The sequence below is a fragment of the Oncorhynchus keta genome, chromosome 8 (assembly GCF_023373465.1).
Source record: "Oncorhynchus keta strain PuntledgeMale-10-30-2019 chromosome 8, Oket_V2, whole genome shotgun sequence".
Taxonomy (NCBI): domain Eukaryota; kingdom Metazoa; phylum Chordata; class Actinopteri; order Salmoniformes; family Salmonidae; genus Oncorhynchus; species Oncorhynchus keta.
In genome coordinates, this window is record NC_068428.1 from 22,391,475 (window position 1) to 22,408,403 (window position 16,929).

At 44.7% G+C, this 16,929-nt stretch overlaps 1 protein-coding gene across 1 annotated transcript; it reads right to left on the reverse strand.

Moving 5' to 3' along the window:
• Window positions 1–8,688: 8,688 nt before the first annotated feature.
• moxd1l (monooxygenase, DBH-like 1, like) lies at window positions 8,689–16,064 on the reverse strand. Its single transcript, XM_035763584.2, has 12 exons — window positions 15,504–16,064; window positions 14,633–14,779; window positions 13,579–13,731; window positions 12,990–13,073; window positions 12,706–12,861; window positions 12,501–12,603; window positions 12,114–12,286; window positions 11,831–11,922; window positions 10,181–10,277; window positions 9,888–10,078; window positions 9,334–9,442; window positions 8,689–9,245 (listed from the first exon to the last, which is right to left on the reverse strand). The coding sequence occupies exons 1-12, from the start codon at window positions 15,768–15,770 to the stop codon at window positions 9,048–9,050; spliced, it is 1,770 nt and encodes a 589-aa protein (XP_035619477.1). The 5' UTR covers window positions 15,771–16,064; the 3' UTR covers window positions 8,689–9,047.
• Between the last annotated feature and the right edge of the window lie 865 nt (window positions 16,065–16,929).

Consider the following 16,929-nt stretch of genomic DNA (forward strand, 5'->3'; position numbering starts at 1 on the left):
AAATATATATATATAAAAATCTGATTAATTGGTATCGGCTTTTTTGGTCCTCCAATAATCGGTATTGGTATTAGCGTTGAAAAATCATAATCGGTTGACCTCTAATCAGGACCCTTGACCAGAGAAACCCTACGGCTGCGCATTTCATTTAGTCTCGTCACAACATTAGCTCTTTGAGATACATTGGCATCGAACATGTTTAGACGACTGGGGGGGGATACTGATAATCTATTATTTAGAAGAGAATTGTATTGGATTCACCATTTGTGTACCATGTCTCCTGAAGGTCTGAACCAAGGGTTCGATATCAGACCATTTCTTACATGAATATGTCACTTTGATTTGTCTTGCCATCCACTTGGTATTTTTGTAAATATATATTATTTTCTTGTACTACTACTACATCTCATTGTTATTATATTATTAGAGATGCACAAATAGCGTTTCAATCGGGGTCGCTCTGAGGACCTTGAAGTAGTATTTCCCCTTGCTCGCGCCACAAAAGGGCCGCAGCTTTTTGTGTAGAGATGGGTAACGATGCTTCGAAGGTGACTGTTGATGTGTGCGGAGGGTGCCTGGTTCGAGCACAGGTAGGGGCGAGGAGAGGGACGGAAGCTATACTGTTACACACCCACCATGTATATTTTGGGATGGGAGCACTCAGTTTGTTGGACCAGACAAAGATCTGTTTTGGATCGGAACGTTGTCAGTAAACCGGTGAATTGGGGGCTTTAACAGTGTGCGGGCCTTCTTGTTCTATACTTTGACCTCACTCTTTCCCAGTCCCGACCACTCACAAGGCAGGCAATATGCTTGACCTCATCTTTACTAGAGGCTGTTCACCTACTAATCTCACTGCAACCCCCCTCCAGGTCTTTGATCACTCAGCCCCTACCCAGATGGTCATGCACCATCGCAATCTTTCCTCTCTCTCTCTCCCACTACGCTCCGCTTCTATCCTAGAATTTCTCCCTTCTGCTAAATCCTCCTCCCTACTGTCTCTGCCTCTTCGACCTTACTCTCTTCCCTTTCCGCATCCTTTGACTCTCACTGTCTTCTTTAATCCTGACTGGCTCGGTCCTCCCCTACTGCTCTGTGGCTGAGTAACTCATGAAGTACTCACAGAACAGGGCTGCAGTCATCTGAGCGGAAATGACGGAAAACTCAATTTCCGGAGGACCTATCATCCTTCCACTCCCTCTTCCTCTGTATTTACTGCTAAAGCCGCTTTCTATCAATCAACATTTCAAGCCTCTGCCTCCACCCTGGGAAACTGTTCTCAAGGGGTTGGAACCGGTTCAGGGAACAGAACCGAAAACCAAATTTTTCGAGGACAGGATCAGCACTGGAAATGAAAGTGATATACACTGTTCCAGAAAATAACATTTATTTTAAAAGCAAGGAAACCAGTTAGTCACTCAGAAACGTATTCCAGTGTCTTATTCCAGCATAGTCTACTAGCCTACTACAGACGTTACAAGCGTGATTCAGAAATTAAGGAGAGAGATTTTTTGTTGTTGTTGAAAATAATGGATGAACCTTTTCAACGCTGGTTGAGTATTCTACATTTCACATTGGATTTATTAACTTCAAAAAGGTAAGATGTGTTATTTATTTTAATTCTGGCGCCGCTGTGCACACACAAGCTTGTTACATTTACATTTACATTTAAGTCATTTGTCATTTAGCAGACGCTCTTATCCAGAGCGACTTACAAATTGGTGCATTCACCTTATGACATCCAGTGGAACAGCCACTTTACAATAGTGCATCTAAATCTTTTAGGGGGTGAGAAGGATTACTTATCCTATCCTAGGTATTCCTTAAAGAGGTGGGGTTTCAGGTGTCTCCGGAAGGTGGTGATTGACTCCGCTGTCCTGGCGTCGTGAGGGAGTTTGTTCCACCATTGGGGGGCCAGAGCAGCGAACAGTTTTGACTGGGCTGAGCGGGAACTGTACTTCCTCAGTGGTAGGGAGGCGAGCAGGCCAGAGGTGGATGAACGCAGTGCCCTTGTTTGGGTGTAGGGCCTGATCAGAGCCTGGAGGTACTGAGGTGCCGTTCCCCTCACAGCTCCGTAGGCAAGCACCATGGTCTATGTTAGCTATCTAGCTAGTTTTGGTCCATCATTAAGCCAACTTTGAAGTTCAATGATATTCAACATTCTTTCATAGAAGCCGGTCCTACGTAGGTATAACTCTGTGGGCGCAATTCAGATAATACATTTCATAACAACAAGATAACCTCCATCCTCTCTCACGCTCTCCCCACTGCCAAATTTCAGTCACGTCTCTTGCCCTACACTTCTCTGTCCAATGCATGTAAATAGCTTGCCCGCTCCATAGCTATCTGCACTGATTGTGAAGTAATTTAATGTTGAGTTAAATGTTTAAAAAAAATAAAAATAACAGAAAGGAACAATTTAACTTGTCAATTTTGGGGGTTTGAACCGGTTCAGAACTTTGTTTTGGTGTTCGGAACAATGGAACGGAACAAAAAAATAGAATTATGTATAGAACTAAACGATTGGAAAATCATTTTGGTTCCAGCCCCTGCTCTTCTCCACTTTTTCCTCCTTAATCCTCCACCTCCTCCATCTCTCAGTCCAACTGAGTCCACTGGTCTCATTCACACAGTACTACGTTACGCCTTGACCTCTTTCTCCCCTCTCTCTCCAGATTAAATTCTGTGACTAGTGAAGTCTGGTTGTCCGACAACCTGCCCCCATCCCCTCCTGCCTTCTCCAGACCTCTTTGCAGACCTTCTCACTTCCCTCATCAACTCATCCCTGACCATTGGCTGCGTCCTCTCTGACTTCAAGATGGTCAAAGCCGCTTCCCTCTTCAAGAAACCAACACTCAACCCATATGACATGAAAAACTATAGACCATCATCCCTTATTTATTTTCTTTCCAAAACACTTCAGTGTGCTGTCTATGACCAACTCCTTTGTTATGTCTCTCAGAATGATCTTCTTCACCTTAACCAGTCAGGCTTCAAGGAGGCTCACTCAACTGACACCCCTCTCCATTGTGTCACAGAGGCTTTCCGCTCTACCAAAGCTGACTCTCTCTCCTATGTTCTCATCCTCCTAGATATATCCACTGCCTCGCCACCGTTATCCATCAGATCCTCCTCTCCACCCTCTCAGGACTGGGCATCTCATCTCATCCTGTGTCTGCACCATGGGTTTGTACTACAGGGCTCGGTTCTAGGCCCTCTCCTCTTTACACTAAGTCACTCTGCTCGATCATATCCTCAAATTTATTTTATTTTTATTTTTTTATTTCACCTATATTTAACCAGGTAGGCTAGTTGAGAACAAGTTCTCATTTGCAACTGCGACCTGGCCAAGATAAAGCATAGCAGTGTGAACAGACAACACAGAGTTACACATGGAGTAAACAATTAGCAAGTCAATAACACAGTAGAAAAAATGGGCAGTCTATATACAATGTGTGCAAAAGGCATGAGGAGGTAGGCGAATAATACAATTTTGCAGATTAACACTGGAGTGATAAATGATCAGATGGTCATGTACAGGTAGAGATATTGGTGTGCAAAAGAGCAGAAAAGTAAATAAATAAAAACAGTATAAAAACAGTGTGGGAATGAAGTAGGTGAAAATGGGTGGGCTATTTACCTATAAACTATGTACAGCTGCAGCGATCGGTTAGCTGCTCGGATAGCTGATGTTTGAAGTTGGTGAGGGAGATAAAAGTCTCCAACTTCAGCGATTTTTGCAATTCGTTCCAGTCACAGGCAGCAGAGTACTGGAACGAAAGGCGGCCAAATGAGGTGTTGGCTTTAGGGATGATCAGTGAGATACACCTGCTGGAGCGTGTGCTACGGATGGGTGTTGCCATCGTGACCAGTGAACTGAGATAAGGCGGAGCTTTACCTAGCATGGACTTGTAGATGACCTGGAGCCAGTGGGTCTGGCGAAGAATATGTAGTGAGGGCCAGCCGACTAGAGCATACAAGTCGCAGTGGTGGGTGGTATAAGGTGCTTTAGTGACAAAACGGATGGCACTGTGATAGACTGCATCCAGTTTGCTGAGTAGAGTGTTGGAAGCCATTTTGTAGATGACATCGCCGAAGTCGAGGATCGGTAGGATAGTCAGTTTTACTAGGGTAAGCTTGGCAGCGTGAGTGAAGGAGGCTTTGTTGCGGAATAGAAAGCCGACTCTTGATTTGATTTTCGATTGGAGATGTTTGATGTGAGTCTGGAAGGAGAGTTTGCAGTCTAGCCAGACACCTAGGTACTTATAGATGTCCAAATATTCAAGGTCGGAACCATCCAGGGTGGTGATGCTAGTCGGGCATGCGGGTGCAGGCAGCGATCGGTTGAAAAGCATGCATTTGGTTTTACTCGCGTTTAAGAGCAGTTGGAGGCCACGGAAGGAGTGCTGTATGGCATTGAAGCTCGTTTGGAGGTTTGATAGCACAGTGTCCAATGACGGGCCGAAAGTATATAGAATGGTGTCGTCTGCGTAGAGGTGGATCAGGGAATCGCCCGCAGCAAGAGCAACATCATTGATATATACAGAGAAAAGAGTCGGCCCGAGAATTGAACCCTGTGGCACCCCCATAGAGACTGCCAGAGGACCGGACAGCATGCCCTCCGATTTGACACACTGACCTCTGTCTGCAAAGTAATTGGTGAACCAGGCAAGGCAGTCATCCGAAAAACCGAGGCTGTTGAGTCTGCCGATAAGAATATGGTGATTGACAGAGTCGAAAGCCTTGGCGAGGTCGATGAAGACGGCTGCACAGTACTGTCTTTTATCGATGGCGGTTATGATATCGTTTAGTAACTTGAGTGTGGCTGAGGTGCACCCGTGACCGGCTCGAAAACCAGATTGCACAGTGGAGAAGGTACGGTGGCATTCGAGATGGTCAGTGACCTGTTTGTTGACTTGGCTTTCGAAGACCTTAGATAGGCAGGGCAGGATGGATATAGGTCTATAGCAGTTTGGGTCCAGGGTGTCTCCCCCTTTGAAGAGGGGGATGACTGCGGCAGCTTTCCAATCCTTGGGGATCTCAGACGATATGAAAGAGAGGTTGAACAGGCTGGTAATAGGGGTTGCGACAATGGCGGCAGATAGTTTCAGAAATAGCGGGTCCAGATTGTCAAGCCCAGCTGATTTGTACGGGTCCAGGTTTTGCAGCTCTTTCAGAACATCTGCTATCTGGATTTGGGTAAAGGAGAACCTGGAGAGGCTTGGGTGAGGAACTACGGGGGGCGGAGCTGTTGGCCGAGGTTGGAGTAGCCAGGTGGAAGGCATGGCCAGCCGTTGAGAAGTGCTTATTGAAGTTTTCGATAATCATGGATTTATCGGTGGAGACCGTGTTTCCTAGCCTCAGTGCAGTGGGCAGCTGGGAGGAGGTGCTCTTGTTCTCCATGGACTTCACAGTGTCCCAGAACTGTTTGGAGTTGGAGCTACAGGATGCAAACTTCTGCCTGAAGAAGCTGGCCTTAGCTTTCCTGACTGACTGCGTGTGTTGGTTCCTGACTTCCCTGAACAGTTGCATATCACGGGGGCTATTCGATGCTATTGCAGTCCGCCACAGGATGTTTTTGTGCTGGTCGAGGGCAGTCAGGTCTGGAGTGAACCAAGGGCTGTATCTGTTCTTGGTTCTGCATTTTTTGAACGGAGCATGCTTATCTAAAATGGTGAGGAAGTTACTTTTAAAGAATGACCATGCATCCTCAACTGACGGGATGAGGTCAATGTCCTTCCAGGATACCCGGGCCAGGTCGATTAAAAAGGCCTGCTCACAGAAGTGTTTTAGGGAGCGTTTGACAGTGATTAGGGGTGGTCGTACTGCGGCTCCGTGGCGGATACAGGCGATGAGGCAGTGATCGCTGAGATCCTGGTTGAAGACAGCGGAGGTATATTTGGAGGGCCAGTTGGTCAGGATGACGTCTATGAGGGTGCCCTTGTTTACAGAGTTAGGGTTGTACCTGGTGGGTTCCTTGATGATTTGAGTGAGATTGAGGGCATCTAGCTTAGATTGTAGGACTGCCGGGGTGTTAAGCATATCCCAGTTTAGGTAACCTAACAGAACAAACTCTGAAGCTAGATGGGGGCAATCAATTCACAAATGGTGTCCAGGGCACAGCTGGGAGCTGAGGGGGTCGGTAGCAGGCGGCAACAGTGAGAGACTTGTTTCTGGAGAGAGTAATTTTCAAAATTAGTAGTTCAAACTGTTTGGGTATGGACCTGGAAAGTATGACATTACTTTGCAGGCTATCTCTGCAGTAGACTGCGACTCCGCCCCCTTTGGCAGTTCTATCTTGACGGAAGATGTTATAGTTGGGTATGGAAATCTCTGAATTTTTGGTGGCCTTCCTGAGCCAGGATTCAGACACGGCAAGGACATCAGGGTTAGCAGAGTGTGCTAAAGCAGTGAGTAAAACAAACTTAGGGAGGATGCTTCTGATGTTGACATGCATAAAACCAATACTTTTTCGATCACAGAAGTCAACAAATGAGGGTACCTGGGGACATGCAGGGCCTGGGTTTACCTCCACATCACCCGCGGAACAGAGAAGGAGTAGTATGAGGGTGCGGCTTAAGGCTATCAAAACTGGTCGCCTAGAGCGTTGGGGGCAGAGGATAAGAGGAGCAGGTTTCTGGGCATGGTAGAATATATTCAGGGCATAATGCACAGACAGGGGTATGGTGGGGTGCGGGTACAGCGGAGGTAAGCCCAGGCACTGGGTGATGATGAGAGAGGTTGTATCTCTGGACATGCTGGTTGTAATGGGTGAGGTCACCGCATGTGTGGGGGTGGGACAAAGGAGGTAACAGGGGTATGCAGAGTGGATCTAGGGGCTCCATTGTGAACTAAAACAATGATAACTAACCTGAACAACAGTATACAAGGCATATTGACATTTGAGAGAGACATACAGCGAGGCATACAGTAATCACAGGTGTTGAATTGGGAAAGCTAGCTAAAAACAGTAGGCGAGGCTAATCAGCTAGCACAACAAACAGCAGGTAAAATGGCGTTGACTAGGCAACTGGGCCGACAGATAAACAAACAAGCAGAATGGGGTACCGTGATTAATGTCCTCCTATCATTGCTATGCAGAAAACACTATACTACTTTTCTCATCCTCCCTTTCTGATACTCAGGTAGCAACGCACATCTCTGTGTGCCTGCCAAACATCTCAGCTTGGATGTCAGCCCACCACCTCAAGCTCAACCTTGATAAGACAGAGCTCCTCTTAAATGCCACCGTGGGGAGGCAGGAATAGCTAGTAGCATTAGCTAGCATGCCTTGGCAAGTTAGCTAGTCTGGTTAACATGCTATGCAGTGTTTATCTAACCTTGTCTCAACAGTCTCATAGAACCAGATCACTGAGGCGAGCCTGACCCTTCTTTGACCAAGTCTGGGAAATTAGGAAAGTGGCGCTTTACCAAGGCAGGCACAGAAGGCAGGGAGTCCCCACCGAACCTGGCCGACCTCTCCCTTCAAGAGTAGCCTCCCGCAACCGGCGACAATGCGCACAAGACCCAGGTTGAACGAGAGCAGCTTCTGCATGCAACAAGCCCAGGCTAAACAAGACATTTGATCCGACCAAAGACCCAAATCCATCCCGCAACTCAGACTCAGCCGAGGGACAGGCCTCCGGGAGAGGACGGTCACTATTGGAAACACCAAGCAGCCGGTGACAATGTGCACGTGAACTGGTTAAAGCAAGGGCAGCCTGAGCATGCACCAAACCGAGACATACAAAACAACAAACATGAGTATATTTTGTTGATATGGTGTGATATGGCATGACTGGGCGCATGGTCGCTAACCTGAACCCGGTTTGTTGGCTTTTGTCGTTTCGTTTGCGTTAGCCATCTCACTCTTTGCTATAGCCAGGCGTAGCAACCTGAAGAATAACTAATTGGTTTGTAGGTAGGAAACTACAAAAACAAAATACAAACTTTATCAGGGAACATCCAAAGGGGGGCTCAACCACAAAAGGAGAGTTTAGTTGGAGCAAAGTATGATAAACAAGCTGAACTGAATTGTTCTGCTCAGCTCAATGCGAAGAGCAAAATTGAAGGAATGAATCAGAGCCTCAGTGTTATCACCTGTGGAAGGCGGGGCTTCTAGCGAGGCACGGCTTTCATTGGCCTTGTCAGGCTTGATTGTAAGTTCTTCAGTCGAGCTCGTGAGAATGCGTCTCAGTGTTCTATTGAGGTAGCCTAGCGGTGAAGAGTGTTGGGACAGTAACAATGGTTTGAATCCCTGGGAAGACAAGGTGGAAAAATATGCTGTTCTCCCAATAGCGACTGCTCCCTGGGCATCAATGACGTGGACGTCGATTAAGGCAGCCCCCATAACTTTCTGATTCAGAGGGGTTGGGTTAAATGTGGAAAACACATTTCGGTTGAATGCATTCAGTTGTGCTTCTGACTAGGTATCCCCTTTCCCCTGAAATGGAACAGATAGACGGAGAGAAGTCTATCATTTGGGTCAAGCGACTTGCATCTATCCCTCCTGGCATGTTCATCATGAACCATGAAGCATCCATGTCTGACGAGATGCCAGAGATGACACCTTTAATCTGTACCTTACTCCACTTAATGAGTCAATATTTTTCTCAGCCACAATGCATGTATGATTTTGATTTTTAGACCAATGAGATAAAACAGAATAGAAGACAGACACAAAGAGCGTCAAGGTGATGAAACACATTTTAATCTAATCACAAGAGTACAAACATATGCAGTAACATTGAATAGACCTACTTTACAGAAATATCATGGAAGCTCCAGGCTAATATTTATTGCCATGAATAAACAAAGACCTGTCATCAAAATCAAAGTTTGGTTGATTTAATGTAGTGCAATCAAAGAGCAATCAATGCTAAATAGGCATAGCCAGTGGCTATTTTGATTAATTCATTGTAATCATTAGAGCATGAATGGGGGGATTTATATAATGGACAAAAAAAAACATTCAGGGACCTACCCAGAGCAGGGCGAAATTTAATGCATATGTTGATGTTTATTCTCATCTTGGCCTGGACGGATTCTTATAGCATTGTCGTCCAGAGCATCAGGAAGATACTTCCAGCAGCAGAGGTCACGACCCAGGAACCGCTTCCTCTGGGGGACGTGTTGTAGTTAAATGGCCCCAAGGGCCCAGCCTGTAAGGATGAATCACTCCTGCAACTCACTGAAAGAGTAGCCGTCATGTTGCGGATGTTTCCCTCATACATGGAGTAGTTTTTCTGTAGATGGAACAAACATGACATGGATGGAGAGGATGTTTTGAAATGACAGCATGAGCATTTACATTTTTATTGAGTGGATGCTTACATTGACATCTATGATGAACCCAATCTGAGGGACCCTCTTCATTGTGGCCTCGTGCACGGCAGTAGACGACTGGTCCCAAGCTGCAGTCTTCAACATCTCCTCAATGTTTCTGTGGGGCACACAAAGTCATTCTGGTTTACATGTAACAACTTAATATAATATGCCATTTAGCAGATACTTTTATCCAAGCGACTTACATTAATATTATTTTACTGCTCTAGGGATGTAATTATTCTTTGGATTACCTTACTTACTATTATGTATTGATTTACTTATTATTATTTTTTCACCCTTTCAGTGATGCGCAATGCAGAGAACGCCAGAAGAAGAATTATCATTTAATTACCACAGTGAATTATGGTAATGTTTGTTTTTGTGTCAATTAATCCCACCAATTGGTGATTTGACACCTATTTTTTTTCATTCATTCATTCATTCATTCATTCATTCATTCATTCATTCAGTCATGCGTAACTAGCCACCAAAACAAACAGGCACAGTATCAGTCTAAAAATGTAAATGTGTGAAAACTGTGACAATGTGAAGGCTCTTACTGGTTGACTGTCTTCCCCATCATGGCCATGTATGCATGCATGTCAGGGTGGCTGCAGCAGCTGGTGACGGGGATGGCTGGGTAGTAGAAGACAAAGGCTAGACACATCTCATCAGTGGTGGCCAGCCCTAACTGTGTGATTCCTTTGCGATTGGTTGTGTTATAGGTGCACTCCACAACAATCTCATCGCCCTGCAGTGGAGAAGAGATACTGCTTTAAGAAAGATCTAATGACTAACAATACCACTCATCCATGACACCCATTTGAAATACAGCAAATACGTGGATGCTCACTGGTTTGATGGTCTTAATATTTCCCAGATTGGTGGCCTGCTGCATCTCAAAGTTGAAGTTCTCATCCAAACCCAGGAAGTCTATATGCTCTCCATTCCTGTGGAGGTTAGAATCAAGAGCACATCAGTGGTGAGAGTGAAGAATCATCCAGAAGGATCATCAAAGCTTATCGCTAATTATCCAGACAATGAGACCATGTACGGGTCATATCATAGGCTGGTATCATGGATCATATTTTTGGCTGTCCTCTCTCCAGGGACACAACTTTGGTTTTAGAATTGGGGGGGACATATACAGTGGGGCAAAAAAGTATTTAGTCAGCCACCAATTGTGCAAGATCTCCCACTTAAAAATATGAGAGAGGACTGTAATTTTCATCACTTCAACTATGACAGACAAAATGAGAGAGAAGAAATCCAGAAAATCACATTGTAGGATTTTCAGAATTTATTTGCAAATTATGGTGGAAAATAAGTATTTGGTCACCTACAAAAAAGAAAGATTTCTTGCTCTCACAGACCTGTAACTTCGTCTTTAAGAGGCTCCTCTGTCCTCCACTTGTTACCTGTATTAATGGCACCTGTTTGAACTTGTTATCAGTATAAAAGACACCTGTCCACAACCTCAAACAGTCACACTCCAAACTCCACTATGGCCAAGACCAAAGAGCTGCCAAAGGACACCAGAAACAAAATTGTAGACCTGCACCAGGCTGGGAAGACTGAATCTGCAATAGGTAAGCAGCTTGGTTTGAAGAAATCAACTGTAGGAACAATTATTAGGAAATGGAAGACATACAAGACCACTGATAATCTCCGTCGATCTGGGGCTCCATGCAAGATCTCACCCCTTGGGGTCAAAATTATCACAAGAACGGTGAGCAAAAATCCCAGAACCACACAGGGGGACCTAGTGAATGACCTGCAGAGAGCTGGGACTAAGGGCATTGAAGATGAAACGTGGCTGGGTTTTTCAGCATGACAATGATCCCAAACACACCGCCCGGGCAACGAAGGAGTGGCTTCGTAAGAAGCATTTCAAGGTCCTGGAGTGGCCTAGCCAGTCTCCAGATCTCAACCCCATAGAAAATATTTGGAAAACATCACTGCTCTAGAGGAGATCTGCATGGAGGAATGGGCCAAAATACCAGCAACAGTGTGTGAAAACCTTGACCTCTGTCATTGCCAACAAAGGGTATATAACAAAGTATTGAGAAACTTTTGTTATTGACCAAATACTTATTTTTCACCATAATTTGCAAATAAATTCATTAAAAATCCTACAATGTGATTTTCTGGATTTTCTCCCCTCATTTTGTCTGTCATAGTTGAAGTGTACCTATGATGAAAATTACAGGCCTCTCTCATCTTTTTAAGTGGGAGAACTTGCACAATTGGTGGCTGACTAAATACTTTTTTGCCCCACTGTATATATGTGTATATATATATATAAATAAAAAGTATATATTTGTTTGTTTTTTCCAGTCGGATAAACACTTCAAACAGCCTACCCAACCACTCGGAGGAGTCCTCGTGGTCCTAAAGCGCACCGTTGCCCTGTATCACATTCCAATGATAGAACTGGGGGGGAACAAAAATGAAATTTCAGAATTTCCCAAGTATAAGTTACGACCCCGCTGCTCTCTCTCACCTGATGTGGCCAGCTTGCACCTTCCTCCCAGCCAGGTGAGTGTGCAGTGCCACGGAGAACACAGAGAGGTCAGGGACAGGGTCAGGCATGATCTGGGGAAAGACAGAAAGCAGGCTAATTTTGAACAAAATCCTGTTTTGTTGAATTCAGAGATGGCTATGCATAGTATACCAGAAAGGAAAGAGTAAGCTGGTGCTTTCCTTTTTTGACGACAATCTGCTCTACAATGTCATCAAATTCAACCATCCTTCTTCAATCTAGTGTCAAAGGGCACTGAACGTACGTCTGAGAAGTGTGATGTGTTGCAGAGGCCGTAGCTGTGGAATGCTGTGGCATTGGGAGGGATAGCGTAGCCCCAGCCAATGGCCACCATTAGGCCTGTAGTCATGATGCCCACGTCATGCTGCCTGAGCTGGGCAGTGTAGTACAGCCTCAGGCCTGAGCTATCCCTCCGGCCTGCAGGGGGGGACAGAGGAGAAGACATGATGATGAGGGCTTTAGATGATCGCTAAATTCAATCCAAGTCTTGAAGAACCTCAGGGTGTGCAGGCTTTGTTCTGTTCAAGGACTAGCACATGGTTCACCTTTCATCAAGATTGGAGCAGGGTAAACCTGTTAATCCTGTGTTAGTGGATTGGAACATTTTAATTATTAGCTAGTGAATGGTTACCTGCTTCTTGGGCCAGGTTGTTGTAGTGAATTTCCAGCCTGTAGAACTCATCATTATTCTGTCCTCCAATAGGAATCCCAGCTATTTCTGGAAGCTCAAAAGCCTGGAATGGAGAAGACAATGTAGAGACAGAGATCAGACTAGCATGTGTGTTCATGCATGCATGTGTGTATATTAATGTTTTCAGAAGGGGGCAGTCTCTCACCCCTCCTCCCACCCCCCAGGCAGACACCACTCTGATGCAGTCCTCCCCTGATCCTTCCGTGTAGCATTTCTTCTCGTAGGTCTGGTTCACAGAGGAGGGGCAGCCATAGAGAAGCATGTGGTGGACCAGGTCCAGGTGCTCAATCACCGGCTCAATCTGAGCGACAGGGAGAGAGAAGGAGGCATAGAGAGAAGACGCAGGGAGAGGGAGAGATGACTCCAATGACAAACATATGATGTAATTGCAAAATGATTAGACCATGAAATGAGAGAGGGCTCATTTACCCGATAGATATGATGTTTGCCGTTGAGCTTTGGCACCTTCATGACTTTGCAGTGGTAGTATGTACGTTCGGCAGGGACAGTAAGCTGCAATGGAAGAAGGACTAGTGTTAACGATGCAGTCCGGGATCTTAAGTACAACAGATTTGTAACATATTGTATGAATTGGATTCATAACCTATCATACGAATTGCAAAGAAAATAACAGATGATAATAAGAATTTGCAGGACATAACATTTCATACAAAACGGATGAAGTAGTACACAAAAAACAGGGACCCGTCTTGGCTCGTGAGCACCACTTTGAAAACTACTGGCTGAAATTATACAGAAGTTCTGGAGCACCACTTTAATAGTATAAGTGTTGCCAGTCCATTCTGTTCCACAGTCACATGTTGTAGACTAAAGATACCACCTCCTGTATATTCAATATCACAATATTAATTCAAATTAATTTCATTCAATCATCTTTGACCTGTTCCACCCCAGGAGTAAAGTAAAATATTTGACTTCAAACTAAAAGTCCCGCTGTGCCTGATCTAGAGGAAATAGATGATTCCCCTTCAGGACATGTGTGTGAGGTCACTCTTACATTCTCCACAACGAAGTCTAGATAGTTGCTTTCTGGGGGTCTGGATCTGGGCATGAACTTGAGTAGATTGACCTCCTTGGTCCCCCTTCTATTGGCATGGTACCTTATGTCATCAGATGTACCATAGGCATAGATCAGCTTCACTGGACTGTCCTATGAGAAGGATGGAACAAAACAACATCAATTGACATAAAACATACAAAAATCACAGAGTGAGGACTAGATGTGAAGAAAAGGCCTAGAAGCCAGTAGACACTTAGACACCTGCATAATTTAGTGACATTGGTGTTTTGACACTTGTTATGGCACCATTGTCTTTATTAATGCTGTTTTTTGTAAACCATCTAGGGTTACAACTGCTCACTTTTGAAAATGTTTGCCTGCCTCCCTGTGTTTAGGCCATTGTTCCAATCCCCTGATTAATTGTGTTGAATTACTCTAAATAAAATAATCAGTAGGTGCATGTAAACCAGAGATGGTCTCCAGAGTGCTTTCAAAGAGCAGGTACATTGAACACACTGAACAGACGATAAATTAATCCGGGGATTAGGAGGAAACTGGAGCTTTGCATGGAGGCCTGTTGTGAGATTATGAGAAGATGTAAAAGTACAAACAATGAAGCACAACAATGAAATGCCAGAGAACCACAATAGTGTAAAAAGATTGTGGTCCAAACAATGGAACGTATCACACCTTAATCTCAGCATTGAACCATGGGAACGGCCATAGGAGCAGATCTTATTTCTCAGGGGTGTGAGCGCCTGAAGGCCATACCATTATTACCATGGCAACAGACGGGGAAAGGATATTTTGGCCCACCATCACTTGAGAAACTAACTAACTCTATGTGTTATTAAAGAACACATTTATTTAGGTTAAAAAGGAACAACTCTCAAAACCGGCTTCGGTTGCTTAGATATTTGTAAACTAACCTTTTATGAATAGAAATAGTCAATCATGATAACGGAACATGATTTTCCTCTTCAATCCTTTCAAGACTTTTAGTACAGATGAATTGTTAACAGTTTGTGTCTGTGTGAAAACGTTGACTTACGGTGATGTGGAAGTCTTCCTCGTCACAAGACTGGATGGGCCTCCTGAAGGTCATGGTGGTTTGACCATCTGCCTCGGTCAGGGACAGGAGGGTGTAGCTCTGTTTCTTATCCACCAGGGGAAATGAGTTCCCTGTGGCATGATAATCCTGAAAGAGAGACAACACAGAAATACTGAAGTTATCTGGAGTCTATATGAAGCTTAATAGAGTTCTGTGTTGTTAAACAAAAATGTTGTGGCATTTCTGAAAGAGCAACACATTCACAGGTAACTTTAAATAGTAATTTAATCTTCCAACGGTTTGCAGGTGTTGAAAACCAATACACCTACAACTCCTCCTTCTTTGGGTCGGCAGATAGCGTAGCGGTTAGCGCGTTAGTCCAGTAACCGAAAGGTAAAAATATGTCATTCTGCCCCTGAACAAGTCAGTTAACCCATTGTAGGCCGTCATTGCAAATAAGAATTTGTTCTTCCCTAGTTAAATAAAGGTAAAAATAAACTCCATATGACAAGATCAGTGTTCCCCAACAGCGCACATTTTTGCTGTAGCACCGGACAATCACACCTGATTCAACTTTTCAACTAATCAAGTCCTTAATGAGTTGAATCAGATGAGCTTGTTCAGGGCAACAACAAAATTGTTGGGGGTACTTGAGGACTGGAGTTGGGAAACACTGAACTAGATAATCATGATTACTGCTACTACTATAGCCACTTCACTGTTACAGTAGCCTACTTCTATCCCTACAATATAACTACTGCTATTCCTGCACGTAACAGAACAACAACTACTACAATACATTACCACTCATTCTCTTGTGTCTAATAGTAATAGATTAGAAACTAGAATAACAGGTTAATAGTTTAGATACCATGAAATAGGTGCCATTTGGTCCGACCCCTCCCATAACGATGTCCGATGCAGCCATGTCTCCATTTGGGCTGAACCCGAATCCCAGCCAGCCAATCGTCTTAATGGTCAGCTGGAACATGATGGTGCCCTGGACCTCACTGAACCCCCACTTCAGGATGACGTTACTGTCTGCGTCAAGGTTCTCCATGAAGGGCATGAGTGGGTCCTGCTGTGCCCCTGACCCTGGAGGCCAAGCCAGGAGCAGGGAGAGAAGTAGAGGGATCATACTGTCTTGTCACCCTCAGATAGACCCTGAGACCTCTACCTGCTGAGAGACACACACTCCCAAACAAACAGCTGTTTCTAGCTACGGAGCACCGCTAAGATTCTGATACACACTCACTCACTCAAACAACAGAGTCCTACAGGGTCGCTACATGCTCACACACACTCCCTAGCTCTAACTTATCTCAGATGTTCTCTCTCCTTTTGCCACCCTCCTCTCCTCTTCCTGGGTCCTTCCTACCTCCTCCTTCCTTCCTCATATAAACCTGTTCCCACATCTCCCTCCTGCCGAAATGACACTGTCAGTGGATTACTGGAAGTCCTGAGTCTGGAGTCATATACTGTGGGAGTGATATATGATATGAGGAGGAGAGGAGGGATGCCTTTGATTTGGAGTTGGGGAACAGGTGAACAGTTCTGTATGTTTTGATCCAAAAGAATGGAAGGAATCCCAACAAACATGTTCACATTGGGACAATGTGTACGCTCCACACATTGGGCCAATGCACCTTTCCACATTGCACCCAAGGCATGAGCCGAGTGTGGGAAACCCATATCTGGTGAGGGCAGCCCCCATCTTTTCTCAGTAAACATGCCCACATTAGCACTGTACAGAATTCCGCCTCCTGGACATTATGGGCATACAGTGTTTCTAGCCTCTGATTGGCCAGTTGGTCCGACCCATGCTCTTACAAGGGTATAAATAGATCCCAGTCCCCGACCGTCCTTTGTCCCTGTGTGATTTGTTGTGAGAGCATGGTCAGACTTATGCCTTTCGGATGTGTAGAAAAACATAAGTTCACTATTTTTGGTAGCATTGTTATTATTGCAGTGTGTGCTAGCTTAGCTTAGGGTTTATTTAGTTACTCCTTGTTGTTATTGTGTTATTGTTACCTTCGAAACAAAGTTGTTTGATATTGGGGACGCTGACGTAGATAGATGAAGTTAACAAGCTAGCTAGTTTCATAATTAACTCCATCACGATATGGTATTTGGTCACGGTATGGCGCTTGTATTTGCTAGTGTGATATATTACTGCTTCCCTGATTTGGCCATGAGAATGTTGTCATGGCATTGATATTTTCCACGGCAAACTAAATTGTGTTAAGCCATAAGCACAGCTGGTTCTCTAAAAACAACTAGCTAACTCAGGAACGCTT

Excerpts from the sequence above, each read along its gene's own strand:
- moxd1l (XM_035763584.2), bottom strand. The coding sequence starts at position 15,770 with ATGATCCCTCTACTTCTCTCCCTGCTCCTGGCTTGGCCTCCAGGGTCA. Across the intron at positions 12,287-12,500 it reads CAACCTGGCCCAAGAAGCAG|GCCGGAGGGATAGCTCAGGC; the intron begins GTAACCATTCAC and ends CCCCCCCTGCAG. Across the intron at positions 10,278-11,830 it reads GTGCAAGCTGGCCACATCAG|GAATGGAGAGCATATAGACT; the intron begins GTGAGAGAGAGC and ends TAACCTCCACAG.